Consider the following 27,692-nt stretch of genomic DNA (forward strand, 5'->3'; position numbering starts at 1 on the left):
GGTAATGATTAATTCTTAAAATCATAACTTGCTTTCACACAATATTCCATAGTTTATGAAGCATTTGCCTACCCACTCTTTCATTTTTTTCTCACCACAGCAGCCTAGAGAGGAAGGCAATGTTTACCCCTAATTTATAAAATGGAGGGGGAAACAGGCTGTGAAAAGGGGAAACTCACCTGCCTTGCCAAGGTCACACAGCAAGGTTAGTGGCAGAAGTGGGTGGATCTGGGATTTTCTGCCTCTAAATTCAGAGGACACTTCCCAGCCTTAGTCAGTTCCCAAGCCCCCTCAGCAGCAAGCCTGCGGGCTGGAGATCTTGGGGTTTTCTCCCTGGTCTGTTGCTCTGACTGGGCTTCCACCGTTCAGCTGGAGGGTTCCAAGGCTGCATCCTTCATCCACCCTCACCCGGCCGCTCACTATCAGATGGGAGGGGCAGGAACTCCAGGGCTGGTGGAGTTTCCGACCAGGAAGGAAAAAGAACAAAGAAACTGTGTGGGGGGAGAAGGTGGAGGGGTGGCTAGGAGGGTGGCAGGAGCGGAGGGGACGCTTCACCATGGAATATGAAGTCAAGAAAGGGAAAAAGGTAGGTGGGGGTTTGGAAAGGGTTCGGGGTAGAGAAGTGTACCCGGAGTTGGAGAAATGAGAAGCCTGGGGGTGGGGTGATGGGCAGTGAGTGCTCAGGAGCACCTTTCTTCTTGTTTGGAAAGACCTTTCTCTCCACCCTTGGGCAGCCAGACATTTGGGCTCAAACTCTCTAACCAGTCTCCCTACTCTTAGTGGCCTCTGCCATCCCAGGAAAGAACAGAAGGACAGGTACCTTCCAGGAAAATCCAGCCAGCCAGATTAGTCTGGGAGACACTCCCAACCTGCTTCCCTGGTGTTCCTGGGGGTTCCCCTCTGCAGTTTCTCAGACCGAAGGACAGACAGAAAAACAGACACCAAGCAAACCCATTCCCCTGATTCTTGCCTCATCAGGGAGAAGGACCTCAGGCAGGGCAAGTCCTACCTCCTACAAGGCTGCCTATCTGGGCTTGGGACACCTACCTCCTCCTCCTGCTAGGTTCTAGCTGAGCCTGGCCTCTCCCCATCTTTATACAGGGACCAGTTCTGTTCCAAAGGCCTCAGCCTGAGGGTCACTCCCCAAACCCCTAGATCTTTACTTCTTCCTGACTCTCAGAAATTTTCTAGTCTGGTTCTCTGGGCATCTCACTTGTTTGTCTTTGCAGTCCAGGAAGCCTCTGGGCTTCCAACTCCCACCCCCATCCCCACCGAGACCTCTTCCCCCAGGAAACCAAGATCCAACTGTTTGAAAAGGCTCCCATGTGAATTATGAGGGCTCCGAAGGGAGCCAAGACATAGGTGCTTGTTGCTTCTTGGTTCCTTTCTTCTACAGATATTTATTCAGTACCTATTATATACCAGGCACCATGCCTGGTGCTGGTGATGATGCACTGTGAATAAAGTCAGACAAGGTCCCTGCCCCCTCCCTGGAGCTCACAGTCTAGTGGGGAAGACAGCTATTAATTTTTTTTTAAAGCCATTAATGTAAAATTGTACAAAAGGCTCCATATGCAGTGCTGGGAGAATGTTAAACCTCAGACTGGTCAGCCTGAGCTGATAGGTGGAAAGAAAGGGAGTAGGAAAGAATGTTTCAGGCAGGGAAACAGTGTGTGCAAAGCCCCTCCATGGGAGGAAGGAATATAGCAAGTAGGAAGAACTGAAAGATGGCCCTAGACCCGGAGGACAGGAGTGAGGGGCAGTGAGATGAAGTTGGAGAAGTGGTCAAGGCTGGACCGTTCAGGGCCACAGACAAAACAATTACCTTCCGGGTCCACTTAGGCATACACACATACTCCATACATGGGATAAAGTCCTGCCTCCATAGCCAACATTCAAGCCCTCTATGACTTGTTCAGCTCATCATTTGGCTACAGCAAAATGGCTATAATACATCTTCTCCAGGCTTGTGCTCATCCAGCCCTTGCAGCCCCCAGGATTTTGCACATGCTGTGCCCTCTTCTTGGAATGTTTGTTCCCAGATTGCTTGATCTCATTCCTCAGAGCTTCCTTGTACTTAATCCAGGCTCCATGATACTGATTGTAAAACTTGAACTGGGCATCAGAATCACCTGGTGCTTGTTAAAACACAGATCATGGGGGTCTCATCCCAGTTTCTGGTCCAATAGGTCTGGGATGGAGTACAAGAATGTATATTTCTCTTAAATTCCCAGGTGATGCTGCTACTGCTGGTGGTGGAGACCCAGGAACCACACACTGAGAACCACTGGTCTAGATCAGTGCTCACACTTTCCTGAGAGTTTAAATTCTGTTGGGCTGAGTTGAAGCCCTAGAATTTGCTCCTTCAATCTAGATCCAGGCCATTTTTAATGCAGGTGACCACTGGATTATACTATGGTATCATTAGTTAGAAATCAATCATTTCTAATATTGAGGAAAGCATAGGAAATAGCTTAATAAATACCTATGCACCTACCATTCAGCCAGATTGGATGTTAATATTTTTCTGTACTTGCCCCAGCCTAGGTAAGTTCCTACTGTCACCTGGATGTTTATTTTTTTTAACTTTTTACTTTGTATTGGGGTTAGCCAATTAACAATGTTGTGATAGTTTCAGGCAAACAGGGAAGGGACCCAGCCATACATAGAGATGTATCCATTCTCCCTCAAACTCCCTCACCTGGGTATTTAGAATGAAGGTTTGGAGCCAGACTGCCCAGGGTGAATATTGGTTCTACAGCCACTAGCTGGTAACCTTACTAGCTCTTTCTGAGGCTCAGTTTCTCCATCTGTAAAATGGAAATCACAGAGGTAACTTGTCCCTCCCTGCAGTGTTTTTGTCAGAATGCAATTAGATAATATAAGTACAAGGCTGCGTATAAGTGCTGGTGTTGGAGAAGACCAAGTCAGTGGCTTTTACCCCCATGCCCTTGCCTCCCCCAGGGCTTTGTGTCCCCCATCCGGAGGCTGGTGTTCCCCAAGGCTGCGCGCCGGGCAGCCTGTCGGAGCAGTGTGAGCCGCCGCCCCCTGCACTCGATGCCCCTCTATCCCCCCGACTACCTCATCGACCCTCAGATTCTGCTCTGTGACTATCTGGAGAAAGAGGTCAAGGTATGCGTGGGATGAGGGGGGAAGGGTGGGAAGGATCTGGGGACAACAGATTAGGGGGAAAGTTTCCCTCGACCCTCTTAGGTTCCCCCTGGTCTGAAATTTAAACTGAACAAAGATTAACCGGAGAAAAGCACACCAGAAAAAAGCATTTTATTAAATTTTCCCATGTACGTGAGAACGTTCAGGGAGAGAATGGAAGACCCTGAGAAGTGACTAGAGGAAACTTTAATACATTTTGGACAAAGAAACAATAAATCTGTGAAGAACTGACAAGGCAGAGGGGTTCGGAGTAGGGGTAGTACATGGTAAAGGAGGAACAAGATTTGTTTACACAGACTTCTCGGCCCTCAGTTCCCTGTCTCTGGTGATAAGGAGGTCTCCCTTCCTGCTAGTACTCTGAAAAGAAGGTACCTTTCACCAGGGAGATTTATCTCCTGCTTTCAGGGAAGAAGGATGATGCAGGGGAATTCTGAATGACCTTCCTGCTGCTGTCATTTCCTCTGACTCCCTCAGCTTAAAATAGTCAATATGCTGAGGTGCCATATTTTAGGGTGGCATGTTCTGGACCCCATCAGTAAAGACTTTACCTCTCCTACACACCAACCTATGACCAGCCTTATCTTACACAGGGGAGGCTCAGGGGAAAGAGGCATGGAGTCAACCCAGCCCTGCACGTGCACTCTGCTGGGAACCCTCAGCAAGTGACCTCCATATGCTCAGCCTCAGTGTTCCCATCTCAACACGGGGCTCAAAGTCTATACCCCAAGGGCAAAGCAGATGGGAAGGTGCCCTGTGCACCGAAAAGCCAGTCCGTCTTGTGAGATTTTACTGCAGTGACATTACTGCTACTTGGATGGTGTCCAGATTAAAGGAAGCCAGTTCTGCAAGTCACAGGGACTTGGGCCAACTCAAGGGCTCTACTTCTATTTCATGCACACCATGAAGGAGCAGTGGAGAATCCTCATTACCCAACAAAGATCGATATGGGGGTAGGAGTGTCAGATTTAGCAAAAACAGGCACCCGGTTGGTAGGGGGAGGGATAAATTAGGAGTTTGGGATTAACACACACTATTATATATAAAATAGATACACAACAAGGACCTATTGTATAACACAGGGAAATATAGTTGATATTTTGTAATAATCTATGATGGAAAAGAATATGAAAAAGAATATATATATATATATATATTATATATGTATACAGCCGAATCACTGGGCTGTATACCTGAAGCATTGTAAATCAATTATACTTCAATAAAGTTTTTATTAAAAATTTGAATTTCAGGTAGGCAATGAGTATTTTTTAGTATTAATATATACCCAGTGTTACATGAGACTAAAATTACTTTAAAAACAAACTAAAAAAGTAGCTGTTTACATGAAAACCAAATTTAATTGGCATCTTGTATTTTATCTGGCAACCCTATAAAGGGAAAAGCTAACAAAGTCACTTAAAAAACTAGGGACTGAAACTTTATAGAGAATAAAAAGAAGAGAAATGGTATGATTGGTAGAATTCACCTGTAAGAATAAGACTAAAAATAATGAAAGAAGACACTTAATGACATTTAAGTGTGATAACATTAAGCTATAAGTAAGAATGAATGATTTACTTATTTTTCTGACAAAATTATATACTAACTTGATACAATATTCTTTCCTTCCCACTTAATTTCTGCAACAAGATCATAAAGAAGGCCAGTGACCTGTTGACATGGGTGCTTGGGATGAACAGGAGCCACTCAGGCCAAGTGGGAAATTGCAAGTGGCCTGTTCTTTCAAGCTATTACAGTGACCTTTGCTTCTGCCATAGTTAAATAACTGTATGCTCATAAAGTAAGCTTATATTAGCAAAAATAAGTGAGCAGTGAGAGTGTGGGTTCTGGTGTGTGGAGTCCAGCTCCACCCTTTATATTATAGATAATACTGGGCAGGTTATTTATTTTGACTGTGCCTTAGTTTTCTCATCCTCAAAGTAAGGATGAATGAGTGCATAAAACTCGCAGGACTATGGCTCCTAGGATTGCTTTAATAACAGTTATAACCAAGCCATTATTATTAATTCAGATATTTCTATCTCAGTCTAACTTTACGGTGTCAGTGAGGTCAGGGTCCTCCGCGGCTTCAAGGTGACCTCTCTCTGCCCTTCTCCCACACCCCCGACCCCCGTCCCATTTCTATACAGTTCCTGGGCCACCTCACCTGGGTCACCTCCTCACTGAACCCCTCCAGTCGGGACGAGCTCCTGCAGCTGCTGGACACGGCCAGGGTGAGGCGCCGGGAGAGGGGAGGACAGGGTCTGGTCCCCTACGTTTCCCACCCTACGTTTCCCACCCGTGGCCACCGGGACTCAGGAGATCCGACCCACCCTGCAGCAGCTGAAGGAGCTGCCGCTGAAGACCACGGCGGAGCAAGACAGCATCCTGAGCCTGTCGGCCCGCTGCCTGCTGCTCACCTGGCGCGACAACGAGGAGCTTATCTTGCGTATCCCCACGCACGAGATTGCCGCCGCCTCCTACCTTCAGGACGACGCTCTGCACCTGCTGGTGCTGAAGACCGGTACGGTGGGCGGGGCCTGGCGGGGCAGGGCGGGGAGGGGAAGGGGTAGAGAACGCGCCCGTCACCTAGAAATGGGCGTGGCCTGGGCAGGGGCGGGGCCTGAGGCTGGAGGATGGGGTGAAAGGCCTGACCAAACTACCCCGAGACTAGGGATAGGGCACGGCTGTTTGCAAGAAAAGGGAGCCCAGTGTTGAGGCTTGAAGGAGGGAAGCCTGACCCACCATCTCGGAAATGATCGAGAAGCCAGAATCCTGAGGCCCGAATGCGTGATTAATGGGTAGCAAAATTCTGAGGCTAGGAGGGTACCTGGGGCAAGAGGCGGAGTCTCACTTAGGGGCGGAGCCGTACACTGGGGGGCGGAGCTCGCGGCTGAGATACCGGGTGGGAGGTGTGAGGTATCCTAGGAGCGGGGCCTGAGGCCAGGGGCGGAGCTGAAGGGAAGCTTGGATCCAAGGACAGGTTCCCGAAACCAAGAACAGGGTCAGATTAACAGTAAAGAGAGAGGCGATAGCCTGACCACTACTCAGATCAGACGGCAGGGTCCGAGGCGAGGGTCGTCTGGATGGGGTGGGATGGGTGGGAACGGCCAGATGCAGGGGTGGAGCCTGAGGGGTGGGGCGGGGTCCAAAAGCAGGGACCCGGAATGGGGCGGGGTCGGGCCTCCTGACTTTGAAGCCAGGGGTGCGTCCTGAGCACAGGGGCCGGGGGACTCACTCCCAAATCCCCATCCCGCAGCGGCGGGTCAGGACCCCCAGCTGGCCTCGGGAGAGGGGGCGCTTAGCCTGGATCTCCTGCTTTGACTGCCACACGACCTCTCCTAGGTCTGGGCGTGGATCCGGTGCCAGCCGGCGTAGACGCCAGCCCCGGCGGGGCGGGGCGCGACCCGGGCCCGCCGGGAGTGTCGCCCGAGAAGCGGCGGGTGGGCACCACCGAGCGGCGCCACACCATCTGCAGCCTGGACTGGCGGATGGCGTGGGGCGGCGGTGCAGGCGCCGAGGCCCGGGCCGGGGGCGGCGGCGGCGGCAGCCTGGAGCGCCAGCGCGCCGGGGCGCGGGCGTCGGGCAGCTGGGAGCGGCGGCAGACGTTCAGCGGCAGCTGGGAGCGGCGGCACGCCGGCGGCGGCGGCGGCACAGGAAAGCCAGGCGGCAGCTGGGAACGGAGGCAGGCGGGTGGCGGCGGTGGCAGCTGGGAGCGGCGTCACCCGGGCCCCAACCCGCTCGACCCGCAGGACCCCAGCCCCGACGCCTACTGCAACTTGGTCATTCTGGCTGTGGCCAACAGGGTGAGCCCGAGGGCACCCTGAGTCCCTGCACCCTGCCTCCAGGGCACGTCTTCACCCCCGCCTCCATCCCTCCGCACCGCCCCCTCCGGCTCCCCATCCCTCTGTCCCCGCCCCCCCCCCGCCCCCTATCCCTCCGCCCCCACCCCCGCAACCCTCCGCCCTCACTCCCCCGTCCCCCCGCCCCTTTTCATCTCCCTCTTTTGGCCCTACTCTCCAGGATTTCAGGTACTGTGTGCCCATAACGGCAAAAGGCTTCTACCCTCCAGCTCCGGGACACCTCAGGGACACCTTCCCCTTACTTGTCCCGGAGGGATGAAAGCTCAAAATGGCCCAGACTTGATCTAATCTCTCCTCCAGCCCTCCTCTTTCCCCAAAGTCGTAAGTCTCCGCACTACCACAGTAAGAATCATGAGGACAGTAATTTCCAGCACGAATTGAGTGCCCGACCTGTGCCAGACAGGAAACCAGTATTAATCATTTTGTTCTCACGTTAACCCCTAGAGGCAAATATTACCATCATTCCTATTCTACAGAGAAGGAAACAGACACAGAGGCTAAGCAACTTGTGCAAGGTCACACAGGAAGCAGGCAGTGATTTCAACACTGGGACCCAAAAGTTCAGAGCCTGTGTTCTTGGTAACAACGGTCATCACCCAAAGCATAAGATTTCCCGCCATTCTTGCTCCACCCTCTATCCTCCACATTCACCCTTGCTTTTATTTATTTGACCATGTTCATTGAGTACCAGCTTCTGCTAGGCATTGGTCTAGGTGCCATGGATACAGAAATGAACAAGACATAATTAGTGTCCTCCCTTAGGGAGCTCACTGTCTAGCGGACACCTTCAAACCCTGAGACTTGTAAGCTTTTTCTCTGACCCAGGGTCTTGAACTCCCCCTATGTATAAATCCCATGTGGTGAACAAAATAGACACGGTGCCTCTTTAGAAAGAAAGGTGGATAGTAACCAGTAAACTCAGGCTATGGAGCTGACTCGAAACACTTTCTCATTTATCCTTGGCACCTAGAAAAGTGCCTGGCATATGTATGCGTTCATGCTAAGTCACTTCAGTCATGTCCAACTCTTTGCAACCCCATGGACTATAGCCCACCAGGCTCCTCTGTCCACGGGATTCTCCAGGCAAGAATACTGGAGTGAGTTGCCATTTCCTAGCTGCTCAATAAATATGAGTAGATGGATTAGTTCATAATATATTAGGATATGTTGTGATAGGGACCAAGAAAAAAACAGGCAACTTGAAATGATAAGGAGGAAGGAGATCCATTTTTCAGAGGGAAAGTGAGTTTGTGCCTTTTAAACTGAAATGTGGAAGAGAGAAGGAAGCAGCAGGGCAAAGAGCCAAGAAAGTCCATTCCAGGCATAGGTACCAGTGTGCCCTGTTTATTCCACTAGGCTGGGAGGGCTTTAGGCCTTACCTAATTCACCTCTGAGACTCCATAACCCAGCACAGTGCCTGCCACACAGTGGAAATAAGTAATAATTTGTAGAATGAGTAAATAAATAAGGCTTTTTTCCGGGAGTATCTGAGCCTCTGGCCTCCAATCTGAGGCATCATGGTCCCAAGAAGGGTACAGGAGTTAGAGTCAAAAAACCTGGGTGCCAATATTAACCAAAGCCATGAGCCTGCTGTGTGAGTCACTTATCCACTGTCATGAAATAAGGATCCCCTCTTCTCTGTCCACTTGATAGGGTTATTATAAGGATCAATCCTGGTTTAATGATAACTTTACTCCCTCATCCCAAAATGCCTGTCCTGAGGTTACATTTTAATTTACACCCTGGGCTGACTTTTTTAGAAGCACAAAATGAGAAATGACTTCATAAAGATGGACTCTTTATTAGTTGTCTTTCTATATCTCTTACTAAAGAGGTAAACCAAAAAGGCAAATTCCTCTTCAAATTCGCCATCTCAAAAAAGTGTTACCCAAGAACCTAAATACCTTCCTTCTATCAGGGACTGAAGTTTATATATTCATCCTGCTTCCATTTTTGCCCTGGGTGCCAGGAAGCTCACATCTAAATATGGCACAATAACTATGTTGAGCCTAACATTTTCATACATGTAATTCTTCCTCCTCATACTAGGTATTAGGAGACCAGGGTTCTAGCCCTGGCTAATCACTTTAGTCTCTGGGTTTCAGCTTCCTAGGTGTAAACTTAATTTAATTTAGCATAAGCATGCTAATGTTTAATTTAGCATAAGCTTCAGGAAGGCCCATAATTCTCCCATAAACTGGGGGTACCTGTGTGTACTTTTCAGAGCATGAGAGTTACAGTTTTCACACGATTCTAGAAAGATCAGTAAATGGCTATTTCTATAGAAGCCACCCAGAGCATGGCTAGATAATTTTGATGGAAAATGACCTTAGAGTGGCTCTAAAGTCGCCCATAGTTGAGTGTGTGCCCTTGTGTGCCCGCTCACACTGCGTTTTCAGGAAGCAGGGGCATCCTGATCACAGAAGAGGGACTGAGCTCTGTCCTTCTCTCTGGACAAGGATGCTGCTGAGGAGTCCTGTGCCCTCATCTGTCAGGTCTTCCAGATCATCTACGGGGACCAAAGCATTGAGTGCGTGGACCGGGCCGGTTACCACTACACATCCACGCCTGAACGGCCGTGGCTCTGTAGCCGCAGTGAGTATTCCAATTCCTGGCCAACCTTCCTGTGAATCATCCTGAAAGGCCAGAGGAGGTGGGGGTCAGGGGCAGGATAGGGGGTGATATGTCCCAAGACTGGGGCCAACAAAAGCCTTTAGGGGTCCTGACTTCTACAGCAATTACAGTGTACCCCCAATATATAGCTAAAATAAAATGTCCAATTTCATAATGACCTCAAGCCTAGCTTTATAATAAGCCCTTTAGAGGTGAACTCTCTCTCCCTTTTGTATTTTGGCATCCCAGGAGCATTGTCTGTTTACTGAGCCATCTAGCCCTACTAGGACTCTAGGTCAAAACCAAGATTTCAAGACTGGTCCTTGAATGCTGTCAAGGGCTGGAATGCAGATGAAATCAACAGAGATTTGCTGAGCACCAGCTATGTGCCAAGCACAGACCCAACGTGCCACATGTTTATAATCCTCATAACAACCTCATCTGTCCTGTTTACCACTGTGTCCCCTGTTCCTAGTGGAGGATCAGGGCCAGACGCTCAAGGTGTATTTTCTGAATGGATGAAAGAACTGAGGCCTTATGAATCCAGTTTTAATGGATGAGGCTATTAAGGCTCAGAGCGGTCAATAAATGTCTCAAGGTCACACAGCTGGCAAATGACAGAGTCAGGATTCAAACCCAAGTGCACCTGATTCTAAAGCTTCCATCTGCAACATGCTTCCTTCAAGGCCCCAAAGTGAACTTCCTCAGCCACAGCTCCCTCAGGGTGGTCCCTGTTTGCATAGCTCCAGCAACAGGGAGTGGGCTCTTTCCTCCTGGAGGCACTCCCATCTGTGGGAACTGTGGTTGTTGAGAATCTGGGAAAGTTCATTGACTCTCCCAGGGATGATGGAGAAATAAATAAGATAATTCAACAAATATTTCTTGAACACCTGAGTGTTGGATTCTGCTAATCCCCAGGATGCACTGGTGACTAAAATCAGACATGGTCCTCCCTCAGAGGCTTGCATTGCTGAAATCAGCTGACAGTAATTAAATTGTTACACAGGGACTTCCCTGGTGATTCAATGGCTAGGACTTTATGCTCCCAAGCCAGGGGTTCCGGTTCAATCCTTGGCCAGAGAACTAGATCCCACATGTTGCAACCAAAATTTCGCATGCTTTAACTAAAGATCCCATGTGCCACAAGGAAGACCCGATGTACTCAAATAAATAAAAATATTTCTTTGGGCCATACTGGCCTTTACTGCTGCTTGTGGGCCTCCTCTAGTTGCAGCAAGCGGGGGCTACTCTGTAGTTGTGGTGCGCATGCTTCTCATTGAGATGACATCTCTTGTTGCAGAGCGCAGGCTTCAAGGTGCATGGTCTTAGTGGCCCCGCAGCATGTGGAATCTTGCTGGACCAGGGATCGAACCAATGTCCCTTGTATCGGCAGGTGGATTTTCAACCACTGGACTACCAGGGAAATCCTGTTTTTGTTTTTTTAAGAAAAATAACCTACTTTAAAAGAAATAGTTACACAAATAAAATGCAACCACACACTCTTGTAGGAAAATATATAATGAGAAACCAGCCTGACCTGGAAAGTCAGGGGAGTATCCTGAGGAAGTGCCACTAAGTGAGCCAAGGGGGAGGCCAGTACCTGTACCAGGGTCAGGTACAGAGCAAATTCTCTGTACCCAGTGCTCCTTTCTCCTCATGATTTTGACCTCCTTCCCTCCAAAGGTCTTTTTTTTTCTGTCTCTCTCGCTCAAACATATATGGCTTACAAACCCTACAGCAACTGTTCCCTGGCTTGCTCTCCCCAAGGTCCCCATGAGTAGGCAGGAAGGTGGTGTTGTCCCAACCTTGGGGAAGGTGAGGGCCAGGAGGAAGAGGTGGGTTGCCCAAGGTTGTCTCTGTGTTGGTGGTGGGGGCAGGAATCCTGGTCACAATCTTCCAGTGGCTGCCCGTTTCACTCAGTGCGTAAGCTAACTCCTGTACGATTGCTTACAAGGCCATCCTTGCTCCAGCCGCCATCTTTACTCCAGGGTGGGGCTGAGCCTGGGGCCTTGGGGACCCGGGGATATTGGTCCCTGCTTTGCCACCACTCACTGCCCTCTCTCTGCTGCCCCCAGGTGAGAGCTGCCGCACTGACGGGACCTATGCCTATGACGCGGACTTCAGCTGCTGCAGCTCCTTGTGGGTACTGCCCTGGCCAGGGACCCCACTCTGGTCCCTCTGTCCCTGCACAAACAGGACTGCTCCTCTGGGCACTCTTGAGACCCTGTGGGCAAGAGAAGATGGGGGAAAGTGACTCCACTTTGATTTGTGCTGAGACACTGGTCTCTGAGCCTGAGGCTCTAGTGAGCTGATAGAATCCAAACCCCAGAGAGAGAGACAAGGCAGCCAGAAGCCAGAACTAGGTCCACAGGACCCTGCCGCTCTTCCCCAGTCATCCAGACACTCAATGGCCTGCAGAGGCCAAAATCACAAATAATGCCAAAAAATCATTTTGGCTTCATGGAATAGAAAACTCTAAAAAAGAGCCGTTTAAACAAGAGTTTCCTCCCCCTCCCCCTCCCTCTTACATAAAGTAGACCAGGAGTTCATGGCCTTGTGGTCATCAAGGACCCAGACGTATCTTTCCAGCCTCCCTAACACTTGCTTTCATCCTCCAAATCACCTCATGGGCCAAAATAGTGGTAATAGCTCCAACCATCACAGCAGGTCTTTAATTCTTTGCTAAAATTTCCACCTGATGGCTTCTGCTTACATCTTGTTGGCCAGAACGTGGTCTCATAGCCACAACTAGCTATAAGCAGGACTGGAAAACACAGGGTTTTTTAAAAAGTCTCAGTGCAGAACATTGTCTAGGGTTCTATTTTGGATGATCAACCACCCCAGTTTGCTCAGGATTTAGATGTTCCCCAGGACATGAAATTTTCAGTACTAAAACTAGGAAAGTTCCAGGAAAAGTGAGACACGTTGGTCACCGTAATTCTGTTGCTAAGGCCTTTGGACAAGGGCAAGTGTCTGCCGGTGATATATGCCTTACTTCCCCCCCACCAACTTTTTAGCAGCAATGTATTTGCCTAATACTGTGTGCCCTTAGGCCAGTCCTTAAACAATCTGCTGTATGCTAGAGAGACAATAGTCATGACAATGAGTAACTTTTGAATGTGCTATGTGCCAAGGGCTATTTTATAATGCACTTCATTTAAAAACTCTATTTCTCACGACACCAATTTTTTACCATCCCATTTTATAGCTAGAGAAATTGGAAAATAGAGAAGTTAAGTAACTTGACACAAGGTCAAGAAGCTAGTAAGTTGTTGGCCTGGGGTTTGAACCCAAGTAGGCTTAGAATCCACACTAAACGTACAGTGCTTCTATAGAGCTAATCATTGACGATGGTTCTGGAACAACGTAGAGACCAGGAGGCAGAGCCCAAGGCTGACTTTTATTTAAGCAATATTTATTGAGTACCTACTCTGTACCTACCCATGACACAGAGGCTTTTCTGATGCCCCCACCAAATGTCCTCTCTAACCACTCTGTCCCTCACACCCTCTGTCGCAGCCACAGTGGCCTTCTGGCTGCTCCTCAGACTCACCGTGCAGATCCTGCCTCAGCATCCCTGTGTGCTGTGCTGTGTGCTAGGGAGACAGGGGGAGCAGGGCAAGAATGAGACCTGTGCTCGACACAGAGGAGGTACTCAGCAAACAGAGAAAACCAAGGTCTCTGCTCATGCATGCTTGCAAGTGTGGCAAAGGGACAGGGAAATCATTATTTAGTAGCAAAAAGCATCAACAGTAAGAAACATGACCGGGAAGCTCAGAGAGTGGCTGCAAAAACCCTGCCTCATCTGGGGAGTCAGGAGGGCCTCTCCAAGGTGACGACACTTGAACTGAGACCTGATGGATAAAAAGGGGAAGAGCACTCCAGGTAGAGAGAACAGCAAGTGCAAGGAGGCTGAGGCAGGATATGCTTGGCGAGGCTGAGGAGCAGCCAGGAGGCCACTGAGACTGCGACAGAGGATGTGAGAGACAGAGTGGCTAGAAAGGACATTTGGCGGGGGCATTGGAAAGGCCTCCATGTCATGGGTAGATTTATAGACTTTGTGATCATATTGGACAGAGGGTCTATCTTGGTCAGGAGGGATCAGGGAGAACTCTCCCGAGGAGGTGACTTTTAAAATGCAATGATGAGGAAGAGTTAGCTGAGCACACAACAGGGAAAGAGAGGCATTCCAGGCCGAGGTAATAGCATGGCCAAAGGCCCAGAGGTGAGGAGGTACTTGGAGTATTAGAGGAAAAGCAAGAAGACAGGTGGCCTGAGCCTAAGCAGCAAGGGTGAGGCAAGGCTTAAGAGGTGGTGCAGGGCCAGATCACAGGAGACCTCGAGGGCCAAAATGGGGTCCAGGAGGAGGGCTCAGTCCCAGGGCATGGGTGGCTGTTCCCTCCCACCTTCAGCCTACTGCATGGAGAGGAGCTGGAGAGAGGGAGTGAGGCCCCTTCCCTCTGTTCCTGCAGCAACAGCTCCCAGGACACATTTGAAGCCTGCTACAGCGGCACGTCCACACCCTCTTTCCATGGCTCCCACTGCAGCAGCAGCGACCACAGCGGCCTGGGCCTCGAGCAGTTACAGGATTACATGGTCACGGTGAGCTGGGGCAGGCAGGGTGGCCAGGTATTTCAGGAATCATGAACAATCCTGGGCATAACTGAAGTGTAAGACCTCAGAGGTCAGGGCAGGGCATGACATTCGGAGAATAAACGGAGTCAGCCATGAAAGACCTTAATGAACGTCAGCTAGCAGTGAGTGCTGGCTTTATACCGGGCACTGTTCTGAGCACCTATAATCTATCATCTCCTTTCATCTTTCAACAACCCAAGAGGGAAGTGCCATCATTATTCTCACTTTGTGATGAGGAAAGCAAAGGTTAAGGAGGTTATCATCTGCTCATGATCACAGAGCTGGTCAGTAAAGGGGCCAGGATTTTAAATTAGGCAGCTTGAGTCCACATCCCACTCTTAGATGCACCCCAAGGGGTCTGGATGTCCCCCAGGAGGCCAGCTTTTCAGAGGAGGGCTGGGCTGGATACATCCAGCTCTGGGTCTTTTAGGCAGGGGAGTAATTTCAAATGGTGCACCCACAGTTGCGGACTAAGCTGGGGCCCCCAGAGATCCAGCAGTTTGCGCTGCTGCTTCGGGAGTACCGGCTAGGGCTGCCCATCCAGGACTACTGCGCAGGCCTGCTGAAGCTCTACGGAGACCGGCGCAAGTTCCTCCTGCTCGGTGAGCCCCCTGCCCAGGCTGGGAGTGTTCACTCTTTACCCTTTGACCAACCCCACGTCCAAGGAGCCATGGCTGCGTGGGCGCAGGAGGGCCTAGAGGAGCTATCCCACGTTGAAGGTCAGGAAGGGCGGCAGTGAGGAGAGGTACCTACCCTCGTCCAAGGTAAGGAGCAGTAGCTGCGCTTTGCTGGAGCAGCCGTAAAGAGATACCCCACGCCCAAGGTAAGAGAAACCCAAGTAAGATGGTAGGTGTTGTGAGAGGGCATCAGAGGGCAGACATACTGAAACCATACACGCAGAAAACTAGTCAATCTAATCACACTAGGACCACAGCCTTGTCTAACTCAATGAAACTAAGCCATGCCCGTGGGGCAACCCAAGATGGGCAGGTCATGGTGGAGAGATCTGACAGAATGTGGTCCACTGGAGAAGGGAATGGCAAACCACTTCAGTATTCTTGCCTTGAGAACCCCATGAACAGTATGAAAAGGCAAAATGATAGGATACTGAAAGAGGAACTCCCCAGGTCAGTAGGTGCCCCATATGCTACTGGAGATCAGTGGAGAAATAACTCCAGAAAGAATGAAGAGATGGAGCCAAAGCAAAAAGAATACCCAGCTGTGGATGTGACTGGTGATATAAGCAAGGTCCGATGCTGTAAAGAGCAATATTGCATAGGAACCTGGAATGTCAGGTCCATGAATCAAGGCAAATTGGAAGTGGTCAAACAAGAGATGGCAAGAGTGAATGTCAACATTCTAGGAATCAGCGAACTAAAATGGACTGGAATGGGTGAATTTAACTCAGATGACCATTATATCTACTACTGCGGGCAGGAATCCCTCAGAAGAAATGGAGTAGCCATCATGGTCAACAAAAGAGTCCGAAATGCAGTACTTGGATGCAGTCTCAAAAACGACAGAATGATCTCTGTTTGTTTCCAAGGCAAACCATTCAATATCACAGTAATCCAAGTCTATGCCCCAACCAGTAATGCTGAAGAAGCTGAAGTTGAACGGTCCTATGAAGACCTACAAGACCTTTTAGAACTAACACCCAAAAAAGATGTCCTTCTCATTATAGGGGACTGGAATGCAAAAGTAGGAAGCAAAGAAACACCTGGAGTAACAGGCAAATTTGGCCTTGGAATACGGAATGAAGCAGGGCAAAGACTAATAGAGTTTTGCCAAGAAAATGCACTGGTCATAGCAAACACCCTCTTCCAACAACACAAGAGAAGACTCTACACATGGACATCACCAGATGGTCAACACCGAAATCAGATTGATTATATTCTTTGCAGCCAAAGATGGAGAAGCTCTATACAGTCAGCAAAAACAAGACCAGGAGCTTACTGTGGCTCAGATCATGAACTCCTTATTGCCAAATTCAGACTTAAATTGAAGAAAGTAGGGAAAACCACTAGATCACTCAGGTAAGACCTAAATCCAATCCCTTATGATTATACAGTGGAAGTGAGAAATAGATTTAAGGGCCTAGATCTGATAGACAGAGTACCTAATGAACTATGGACAGAGGTTCATGACATTGTACAGGAGACAGGGATCGAGACCATCCCCATGGAAAAGAAATGCAAAAAAGCAAAATGGCTGTCTGGGGAGGCCTTACAAATAGCTGTGAAAAGAAGAGAAGTGAAAAGCAAAGGAAAAAAGGAAAGATAAAAGCATCTGAATGCAGAGTTCCAAAGAATAGCAAGAAGAGATAAGAAAGCCTTCCTCAGTGATCAATGAAAAGAAATAGAGGAAAACAACAGAATGGGAAAGACTAGAGATCTCTTCAAGAAAATGAGAGATACCAAGGGAACATTTCATGCAAAGATAGGCTCGATAAAGGACAGAAATGGTATGGACCTAACAGAAGCAGAAGATATTAAGAAGAGATGGCAAGAATACACAGAAGAACTGTACAAAAAAGATTTTCATGACCCGGATAATCACGATGGTGTGATCACTGACCTAGAGCCAGACATCCTGGAATGTGAAGTCAAGTGGGCCTTAGCATCACTACGAACAAAGCTAGTGGAGGTGATGGAATCCAGTTGAGCTATTTCAAATCCTGAAAGATGATGCTGTGAAAGTGCTGCACTCAATATGCCAGCAAATTTGGAAAACTCAGCAGTGGCCACAGGACTGGAAAAGGTCAGTTTTCATTCCAATCCCAAAGAAAGGCAATGCCAAAGAATGCTCAAACTACCGCACAATTGCACTCATCTCACACGCTAGTAAAGTAATGCTCAAAATTCTCCAAGCCAGGCTTCAGCAATATGTGAATCGTGAACTTCCTGATATTCAAGCTGGTTTTAGAAAAGGCAGAGGAACCAGAGATCAAGTTGCCAACATCCGCTGGGTCATGGAAAAAGCAAGAGAGTTCCAGAAAAACATCTATTTCTGCTTTATTGACTATGCCAAAGCCTTTGACTGTGTGGATCACAATAAACTGTGGAAAATTCTGAAAGAGATGGAAATACCAGACCACCTGATCTGCCGCTTGAGAAATCTGTATGCAGGTCAGGAAGCAACAGTTAGAACTGGACATGGAACAACAGACTGGTTCCAAATAGAAAAAGGAGTACGTCAAGGCTGTATATTGTCACCCTGCTTATTTAACTTCTATGCAGAGTACATCATGAGAAATGCTGGGCTGGAAGAAGCACAAGCTGGAATCAAGATTGCCGGGAGAAATATCAATAACCTCAGATATGCAGATGACACCACCCTTATGGCAGAAAGGGAAGAGGAACTAAAAAGCCTCCTGATGAAAGTGAAAGTGGAGAGTGAAAAAGTTGGCTTAAAGCTCAACATTCAGAAAACGAAGATCATGGCATCTGGTCCCATCACTTCATGGGAAATAGATGGGGAAACAGTGGAAATAGTGTCAGACTTTATTTTTCTGGGCTCCAAAATCACTGCAGATGGTGATTGCAGCCATGAAATTAAAAGACGCTTACTCCTTGGAAGGAAAGTTATGACCAACCTAGATAGCATATTGAAAAGCAGAGACGTTACTTTGCCAACAAAGGTCTGTCTAGCCAAGGCTATGGTTTTTCCAGTGGTCATGTATGGATGTGAGAGTTGGACTGTGAAGAAGGCTGAACGCTGAAGAATTGTTGCTTTTGAACTGTGGTGTTGGAGAAGACTCTTGAGAGTCCCTTGGACTGCAAGGAGATCCAACCAGTCCATTCTGAAGGAGATCAGCCCTGGGATTTCTTTGGAAGGAATGATGCTAAAGCTGAAACTCCAGTACTTTGGCCACCTCATGTGAAGAGTTGACTCATTGGAAAAGACTCTGATGCTGGGAGGGATTGGGGGCAGGAGGAGAAGGGGACAACAGAGGATGAGATGGCTGGATGGCATCACTGACTCGATGGACGTGAGTCTGGGTGAACTCCAGGAGTTGGTGATGGACAGGGATGCCTGGCGTGCTGTGATTCATGGGGTCGCAAAGAGTCAGACACGACTGAGCGACTGAACTGAACTGAACTGAAAGCCACATCATGAGATCCACAAGACAAACAAGGAAACCATAGTGCGGAGAGGGGAAGGGACTTGTCTGCAGTCACAGAGCCGGGAAAGAGAGCACAGGTGTAACCATTTCACCTTCACAGCAAAGCTGCAAGAGGGCATGACACTTCCCATTTTACCCCACGAGGCATCCAAAATTCAGAGAGGCTAAGGAACTCATCCAAGGTCATGGAGCTAGTGAAGAGGGCTAATGATAACAGTAAGAGGAATGATAATCCTTTTTTTTCTTTAAGTTTTTATTCAACTTGTTATAATATTGCTTCTCTTTTATGTTTTGGTTTTGTTGGCCCTGAGGCATATGGGATATTAGCTCCTAGACCAGGAATTGAATCTGCACTCCTTTGATTGGAAGGCCAAGCCTTAACCACTGGACTACCAGGGAAGTCCCAGGAATGATGATTCTTAATAAGCTAACATGTACTTGGCTGTTAACATGTGCCAAAGGATCATCTGGTTGAAGGCCCTCGGTACTGATAGTTGAAACTATGACTTGCCTCCATTTTGCAGATGAGAAAATTGAGGCTTAAAGAAACAAAGTACATAAGTCATAAAGCCAGTAAGTAGTGACAGAAGTAAAACAGAAGTCAAATGGGCTGCCCAGTGTGTGCTAAGAACCTTATTTAATCCTTACAGCCCGGGAGAACAGGTGCAATTACCTCCGCTTTACAGGTGAGGACAGTAAGGCTCAGAATACTTATTGAGGCTACTTATTGAGTCCATGGGGTCACAAAGAGTGGGACACAACCGAGCGACTAAGCACAGCACATAACGAATAAATAGGAATATAACCATCGAAATAATAATGATAACAAGAATAAGCTAACATGCAGTGAGCATTTAAATGTGTACGGGGCACTGTACCATTATTCTCCAGCTCAGAGAGTCAAGGAGTTGTGCAAGCCACACAGCCAGCGAGTGGCAGGGCCGGGGATCTGAACTCCGCCCTCCAGCGAAGGTGGGAGGGGAAGGGCTGACCCCGAGGAATCACCCTGGCCCTCGACCCGCAGGGATGAGGCCCTTCATTCCGGACCAGGACATCGGCTACTTCGAAGGTTTCCTGGAGGGCGTGGGCATCCGCGAGGGCGGCATCCTCACCGACAGCTTCGGCCGCATCAAGCGCAGCATGAGCTCCACGTCGGCGTCAGCGGTGCGCAGCTATGACGGCGCCCAGCGGCCGGAGGCGCAGGCCTTCCACCGGCTGCTGACAGACATAACGCACGACATCGAGGCGCTGGCCCCCGACGATGACGAAAGCACGGATGAAGAGGCCCGGGACTCCCCGGGCGGGGGCGACGCGGCCGAGGACAACTACCTGTAGCCTGTGCCGCCGTCCCTGCAGAGGGCGGGCGAGCGGGTGGCTCCGCGCTCCCGCCTCTGAGTCTCATGCGCCCTTGTCTGTGCGTTTGTGTGATCCATCCCCAGGATCTCCTCCCCAGACCCCAACCCGGGGCTCCGCGCTCCGGGGGCGGGGGTCTGTCCCTACCGGTCCCCTGCCCCGGGTCCCTGCAGGACGGAGAATGTCCTGCAGGGGCGGGACCCTAAGCGGGGCTCAGTAGCTCCCTCTGCCGGTCGGGGAGGGCGGCGAACTTCTCTGTCCCGATAGCCCGAAGGTTCGGCCTCTGGACGGACACTCGAGACTCCGCAACTTTCTGGAGGCCAAGCGAGTGATGGAGAGTGTGCTCCACCTGCTGGCCGGTTGAGAAAAGAATTCCCCGAGCCTGAAGACCTCTTTTCCTATTTTACAGTTTGAGAAACTGAGGTTCCAGAGAAGAAACTGGAGGGAGTCTCCTGATTCCCCTTAGATATTACCTCACGCTGGCCATACTAAATCGTGCAAAGGGTCTTTCTGAAGCTCTAGGAGGCAGGGTCTCCCCTTTGCAGATGGACTTAGATCTTTAGTGTGGAATAGAGGTTTCTTTCTACCAAGAGTCGACCCAGAGGTGCGTGATCTGGGTCCCAGCCTCCACCCTAAGGCTATGAACAAGTTACTTGTTCAGATCTTGCAATTGGATCAGGACAGGCTGGGCTCCCTGTCTGATAGGTGTCCTAGCCTCTCTGCCTCTCCCATTTTTTCTTCTAACCCCACCCACCTCACAAGGGGGTCATAGGGATTACTGAAGGTCAAGACCTTAGTGCTAGGTCTAACACATGATAAGTGATCAATAAATGCTGTTCCCTTCCACATCGAACACTTTCTGACTCAGTTAACCTGTCTTTAGCTGTGTGCAACGGGACACGAACTGAGGTGAGGGTGAGATGTAGGAAGACCCTCAGGGAACTCACAGTTTGGGAGGAGAAAATAGGACTTGCCCCTCACAGCTCTATTACAGCCCGACTCCATTCATGCTCAAAGTTCAAATGAAAAGATTCTGCAGACCAGCCATCGCATCTCAGGTAGTCAAAGAAATCCAAAGACAGAATTGGAGGGGGAGAAAAGTCAGCATAAAGACAGAACTTGCACAGCCTCAGGAAAGGCTCAGAGGCTGAAAGAAGCCCTCAGAAGAGGCAAGAGAATTGCCTAGAAGAGCTAAAATTTATCTGTAGAACTTTACATGGCCAGACACAAGGTACTTACCATGAGGTAGGTACTATTATCGCCATTGTTAAAGTAATATCATTATTATTACTAGGGCTTGGATTCAGCAAGTTCCCTGATTCATTCTCAGTTCATGGCAAATGACTGTCCCATCATAACTGACCCACAAAAGGCCCTTCTGATCACCGACTCTATGGACATGAGTTTGAGCAAGCTCCGGGAGTTGGTGATGGACAGGGAAGCCTGGCGTGCTGCAGTCCATGGGATCGCAAAGAGTCGGACACAACTGACTGAACTGAACTGATGTCTTACTTCGTTTTATATTCCCCAGACTTCATCCACACATCCCCGAAATCCTTCTCCTCCCCACCATGGGTACCCATCTCTATGTGTTGATATATGTCCCCGGACATAAAATGTATAATGTCTTGTGTGTGTGTTTACATTACATAAATGGTATTATGTAACAAACTCATTCTGTTGTTTCCTTCCTGTGTAAAAACCTAACTTATTACATCCAACCACTGCAAAATATTCCAAGCTGAGCATCCACTGATGGATGCTCAGGTTGCTTCTGATTTCCTCTTAGCATAAACCACACTGTGATGAAAATCTTTGTGCATGACCCTTGTGGGGCTGTGCGAAAATTTCTTTGGGCTCTATACCCAAGAGTAGATCATAGGGTATATATGTTTTCATTTTCACTAAAATTCGCTAGAATGACTACACCAGTAGTGTGTGAAGGATACTGTCTCCCCATGTTATCAGCGACTTTTCCATCATCTGACTTTCTAACCTTTTGCCTATTTGGGTGTAAGGTGGCATCAGGTTGCTTTAAGTTGCGTTTCTCTGTTGACCCTGAGATTCAGAACCTTCTCCTATAGTTGTCAGGCATTTAGGCTTCCCCTTCAGTATTGTCTGCTCATATCTTTTTCCCATTATCATTTGGGTTCCCTGTCTTTTTCTTGTTGATTTGCAGGAGTAGTTTATACCTTTTAGGTTTTAATCCCTTGTTGGATATTTTTATAAACATCTTTTCCTAGTCCCTTGCCCATCTATTAAGTTTATTTATGGCAGTGGTTGCCAAACTTTAGCATGCATCAGAATCTCCTGGAAGGCTCTGTAAAACACAGATTGCTGATCCCCACCCCAGAGTTTCTGACTTAATAGAACAGAGATGGGGCCCAAGTACTTGTGTGTGTTTGTGTGTTTTTAGCATTTACTTATTTAATATTTTTTTAATCTTTATTGAATTTTTTACAATATTGTTTCTGATTTACATTTTGGGTTTTGGGCCACGAGGCCTGTGGGATCTTAGCTCTCAGCCAGGGATTGAGCTCACACCCTGTGCACTGGAAGGCAAAGTCTTAACCACTGGATCACCAGGGACACCCTAAGAACTTGTGGCTTTTAAAAATATTTATTTATTTATTTATTTTTGGCTGCACTGGGTCTTCATTGGTGGGCATGGGCTTACTCTAGTGGTGGCAAATGGGGGCTCCTCTTCATTGCTGTGCACAGACTTCTCATTGGAATGCCTTCTCTTGTTGTGAAACACAGGCTCCAGGCCTCGCGGGCTTCAGTAGTTGCAATACACAGGCTCAGAGTTGTGGCTCATAGGCTCCAGAGCTGGGGCTCAGTAGTCAAGGTGCAAGGGCTTAGTTGTTCTGTGGAATGTGGAATCTTCTCAGACCAGGAATCAAACCCATGTCTCCTGCATTGGCAGGCGGATTCTTATCCACTGTACCACCAGGGAAGTTCAAGAACTTCTGTTTTTAACAAGTACTCGGATGATGGTAATGGTTCAAGGACCATACTGCGAACCACTGGTCTGTGGTATCTTCCTCTGAACAAATTTTTAATTTTTATATTTTCAAATTTATTTGTCTTCATTTTATGGATGAGGGAACTGGAGCTCAAAGTGGTGAAGTGAATGACCCCCAAGATCCACAGCGAGCTGGGATCTGGACCCATATCCGGCTCACCCCAGAGCCCAGGCTCATACTGGCTCTGCTATCCTGTCTACCTACTTTTGGGATACATTGATCAGAGGCTGAGGTATTTAGACCTGAGGCCATGAGGTGTCCTGGTAAGTTCCTGAATGAGGCAGCCACGAGGGGGAAGTCCATTGACAAGGGGCAGAGACCAAAGAGATAGGGGTCCCTCTTAAAGGCCTGAGGGCTTTGCAAAAGGATCAGGCTTGGAAATTGGCCACAGTCTTAGCCTGGCACAGAGTCAGGACTGCTGAGAGGCACTGAGACAGCTCTTACCCCACAGCTCTGAGGATGGAGCAACTTCCCCTCATACCCTGAGGAAGTCCCTAGCCACCCCGGAACTATCCTCTTACTAAAGCCATGTAACCCTTTGGTTTCTGAAGGCTGTGGTGACCCAGGCTCTGAGCATGGGGACTCTGGCCACACTTCCTCCTGTAGCCTTCAGAAACCCTGCCAGGGTCACTTCCCATCATGGTTCAGTTCCTGGCACTGCAAGACAGGAAACCCCCCTGGGCAGGGACAGCTGATTCCCAAAGACATGTAGGGGTGGTGTAAGGATGGAACTCCCCGACCAGCTGGATCCCCTGAGGACACTCCTGCCCCGTGGATGAGTGCCAGGCACTCATCCACTGCCTGGCACTCCAACTGTCTCCAACTGCCACTGCCACTGAAGTCCCTCCCACCTGGGGCCCTGGAGACTCCCAGCAATCCTTTGCAACTGCATGTTGGGGATGGGGTCTGGCACCATTATCATCCAGTCACTGTCATTTAGAGAGCCCCCACTCTGTGCCAGGCATTGTGCTAGACACTAGAGGGAGATACAGAATAATCTCTGCCTGCTGGGGGCTCCTAGGCTGATGGTCCCCAAATGATCACTACACAAAATTCTCAACTGTAAAATCAAAGAGTGAAAAACTGGCTCTTTCTGGGGAAGCTGGAAAAAGCTGCTTGGAGGAGGTGACCTACAAGTGAGACCTTGAAGGACAAGGTGGGTTTTGGCAGGTTGACAAGAGCAGGGAGAGCCCTTCAGGTGGGCCCAGCATGAGTGTAGACAGGGGAACGTGGCACCCTCTGAGACACTTAAACACTCTGGCGCCAGGGTCAGACTTGTGGTTTTGAGTCCCAACTCTGTCATCTGCAGTTGGGTGACCTTGGGGTAAGCCCCTAAAGGTCTTGTTTTCCTCATCTATAATGTGGGGCAATAACAGCATTGGCCTCATAGGTCTCGTAGATTGCTGTGAGGCGTGAACAAGATAATCCACATAAAAGTGCACCTGCGGCTGCTGCTTGGTCGCTCAGTCCTGTCTGACTCTGTGTGACCTCAGGGACTGTAGCCCGCCAGGCTCCTCTGTCCATGGGATTCTCTAGGCAAGAATACTGGAGTGGTTTGCCTTGCCCTCTTCCAGGGGATCTTTCCAACCCAGGAATCGAACTGGGGTCTCCCGCATTGCAGGCAGATTCTTTACCAGTTGAGCTATCAGGAAAACCCCAAAAGCATCTAGTAAGTGCTTAATCAATGTGACCATGATTTATTTGGGAGGTACATGGGGTATGTGCAGTGAGGGGCAGGGCTTGTAGGGGAGGAAATCAGAGAAATGGACAGGCTGAGATGGCCCTAGAAGGGCAGGCTGGGAAGTATAGGCAGTGGGGAGTGAGCTAATGGGCTTGCATTTTCTCAAAATGAATCTAGCTGCTTAGAGGGGAGAAAAACCTGGGCCCTGGGGCCCTAGGGAGAGGGCTGGGACAAGGACCAGAGGAGAGATGCTAAGAACTGGCTCAGATGCGCTAAGAGGAAGGAAGAAGGGAGGGCAGGTTCAAAGGAGGGAGGGGAAGAGGGCTTCCTATCAGCTGAGAGACAGTAATATCTCATATCCTTTGATTAGACTCACTCATTCCCTCCTTCACTCATTCTTTACAACTGCTTATTTAGCACTTGAACATTGGCCTCATGGGGCTTCCTCTCTAAGGAGTTTATATTGCTATTAATGTTCCAGATGCAGTAACCAGCAAATGATCAGAAATTGACAGCCCCACTGCTGTGTCCTGGAGAGAGCATGGCAAACCACTCCAATATTCTTGCCTGGAGAATCCCATGGACAGAGGAGCCTGGCGGGCTACAGTCCATGGGGTCAAAAAGAGTTGGACATGACTGAAGCGACTTACCACATACGCACGCACTGTTGTGTCCTCCTATTTCTGACTTGCCTATTCACAGACATTCCAGATAAAGGGCAAAATGTTTTAGAGCCAAGCCAGCCTGTCTTGTCTACTTCTTGCATTGGAAAGCTTGCTGTCTTCTGAGATAGTTCTTTCCATCTAGGACAAGGGCTCACAACTGCCTCCTAGCCCACCCTTCTCCCTGCAACCCCACCACCGGGTCTTAGCATCACCTTCTAGAACATTACATGGCATGGCTGCTCCCTTAACCCTTAGGTGCCCCTGCAGTGATGCACAGAAAATGATGTGACCTGTAGAAACTTCAGGCTTTCCTGGTGGCTCAGACAGTAAAAAAACCTGCCTGCAATGCAGGAGACCCAGGTTTGATCCCTGGGTCAGGAAGATCTCCTGGAGAAGGAAACGGCAACCCATTTGGTATTCTTGCCTGGGAAATCCCATGGACAGAAGAACCTGGCAGCTCGTGGGGTAGAAACTTCTCATTTCTGTCTCGAAGCAAATTGTTCCAAAACATTATTTTTGAAGCTTATCACGCAGACAGTGTCTTTGATGTATAAAGAGAACATTCAAATAAATAATAAGGACCCATAACCCAACAGAAAAATAAGCAAATTATTTTTTTCAGTTCACAGAAAAGATAATTGGTTCTGAAACTTGTGACACAATGTTCAACCTCACTCTAATAAGAAAAATGCAAATTAAAACTGCATTGAGAAGTCATTTTTTTTTTCAGTTACTAGACTGGCAGAGTTTGGAAAGTTTGACAACTTACAGTGTGGGTAGGTATGAGGAAACAGGCACTCACATGTTTTGGGTGGGAGGGCGAGTTGGTATAAACCCTACTTCACAATATCTAGCAATATTTTAAATGCACACACCCTCCGATGCAATGGTTTCACTGCCAGGAAGGTCTCCTGCATTCATACTCACAACATGGAAATGATGAATATACAAGGAAAATCACTGCAGCTTTGCTTCTAAGGACAAGAGATTAGAAACAAATCGAATGTTCAGTGATAGAGAACTGATTAAATAAACTGGGACTCGTGCAGACAACTGAATACCATGCAGCCATAAATAAGAATGAAGTAGTAGTGGTGTTGTCATTTAGTTGCTCAGTCATGTCTGACTTCTTTGCGACCTCCTGGACTGTAGCCTGCCAGGTTCCTCTGTCCATGGGATTTCCCAGGCAAGAATACTGGCGTGGGTTGCCATTTCCTCCCATTTCCTTCCCAGCCCAGGGATCAAATTTGCATCTCCTGCATTGGCAGGCAGATTCTTTACCGCTGAGCTACCAGGGAAGCCCAGCTCTCTGTGTACTGATGTGGAATTGTTTCTAGGATAAAGTAACTGGAAAAAAGAAAAGCAAGATACAGAATAATGCACTTTGGATGGTGTTATCCTTTTCTTTAAAGAGGGCAGAGAATGTCTTTGTGTCTCCGCATGGAATACATAGTTCTGGAAGGATATACAAGATAGGTAATAGTTGTTGTCTCTGAGCTGGAGGAATGTACAGTTGTAAAATATGGAGGAAAAGAAACTCTCTTTTCATGATGTATCTTAAATATTGTGCCATGAATATGAATTACAGAAAAACAAGTAAAAACCTGTTATTGCAGTATTTATCATACTCTACAACCCCATGTGTTTCAATGTCTACCTGACCTCCCCATCTCCATCTCCAACACATGCACACACACACAGATCTTGATCTTGTGAGGGGGATGGGAAGAATTGGTTGTGACTTATACTCCCTCCTGGAGCCCAACACAGCATCCAACACAAAGCAAGGGCTCAGAGAATCTGAATCCATATTCATAATGACTTCCTTCTCCAAGAAGCCCCCAAGTAATTTCACCTCCTGGCATTCCTGCTCTTGTGTGGACCACTCCCACATGGAATGGAGATGACCTGTGTGACCAGCGTGATGCATCACCTCCTCTCTCCAATCACTTGCTCTAGGGGAAGCCAGCCACCATGTCATATGCACACTCAGGCAACCTTATGGGGGGGTTCACGTAGTGAGCTTCTGGGCCTCCTGCCAATAGCTGTATGAGTGAATCATCCTGGAAATGGCTCTTCAGCCCCAGTCAATCCTTCATTTGACTGTAGACCAAGTTTACCTTGCCTATTTCAGAGAGACCCCAAGCCAGAGCCATTAAGCTAAGCGGCTTCCAGATTCCTGACCACAGAAGCTGCATGAGACAACTGTTTACAATGTTTGAAGCTGCTAAATTTAGGGGCAATTTGTTACACAGCAATGTGTAAATAGTACAGTCAATGGTCTTCATTAAGCATCTAGGAAGGTAAGAAAGTATGTCAGTCGTATCTGACTCTCTGCGACCCCTTGGACTGTAACCTGCCAGGCTCCTCTGGCCATGAAATTCTCCAGGCAAGAATACTGGAGTGGGTAGCATTCCCTTCTCCAGGGCATCTTCCCAACCAGGGATCTAACCCAGGTTTCCTGCATTGCAGGCAGATTCTTTACCATCTGAGCTATACTGTGTATCCATTCTGTGGGGAGTACAAGAAAAAAAGACATGATCCTGGCCTCAGGGGAGA

General features: G+C 48.5%; 1 protein-coding gene across 3 annotated transcripts; it reads left to right on the forward strand.

The window, feature by feature from the left end:
- Positions 1 to 509: 509 nt before the first annotated feature.
- On the forward strand, positions 510 to 21,436 carry CCM2L (CCM2 like scaffold protein). 3 transcript variants are annotated; one of them, XM_019972231.2, is made up of 10 exons: positions 510 to 586; positions 2,965 to 3,132; positions 5,322 to 5,405; positions 5,512 to 5,695; positions 6,517 to 6,977; positions 9,494 to 9,629; positions 11,723 to 11,786; positions 14,120 to 14,249; positions 14,746 to 14,884; positions 19,433 to 21,436. In XM_019972231.2, exons 1-10 carry the CDS (start codon positions 557 to 559, stop codon positions 19,741 to 19,743), a joined length of 1,707 nt encoding a protein of 568 aa, XP_019827790.2. In that variant the 5' UTR covers positions 510 to 556; the 3' UTR covers positions 19,744 to 21,436. The 3 variants fall into 3 exon arrangements, with proteins under 3 accessions (XP_019827790.2, XP_070657576.1, XP_070657575.1); XM_070801475.1 differs by having other exon boundaries at positions 9,530 to 9,629; XM_070801474.1 differs by having other exon boundaries at positions 5,515 to 5,695.
- Positions 21,437 to 27,692: the final 6,256 nt, after the last annotated feature.

The sequence above is a fragment of the Bos indicus genome, chromosome 13 (genome assembly GCF_029378745.1).
Source record: "Bos indicus isolate NIAB-ARS_2022 breed Sahiwal x Tharparkar chromosome 13, NIAB-ARS_B.indTharparkar_mat_pri_1.0, whole genome shotgun sequence".
Taxonomy (NCBI): Eukaryota; Metazoa; Chordata; class Mammalia; order Artiodactyla; family Bovidae; genus Bos; species Bos indicus.

What these genes read in the sequence shown, in the direction of transcription:
- CCM2L (XM_019972231.2), top strand. Translation starts at nt 557, where the DNA reads ATGGAATATGAAGTCAAGAAAGGGAAAAAG. An exon ending in TTCTGGCTGTGGCCAACAGG is followed by an intron (nt 6,978 to 9,493) that starts GTGAGCCCGAGG and finishes TCTCTGGACAAG; the next exon opens with GATGCTGCTGAGGAGTCCTG. An exon ending in GCCGTGGCTCTGTAGCCGCA is followed by an intron (nt 9,630 to 11,722) that starts GTGAGTATTCCA and finishes TGCTGCCCCCAG; the next exon opens with GTGAGAGCTGCCGCACTGAC.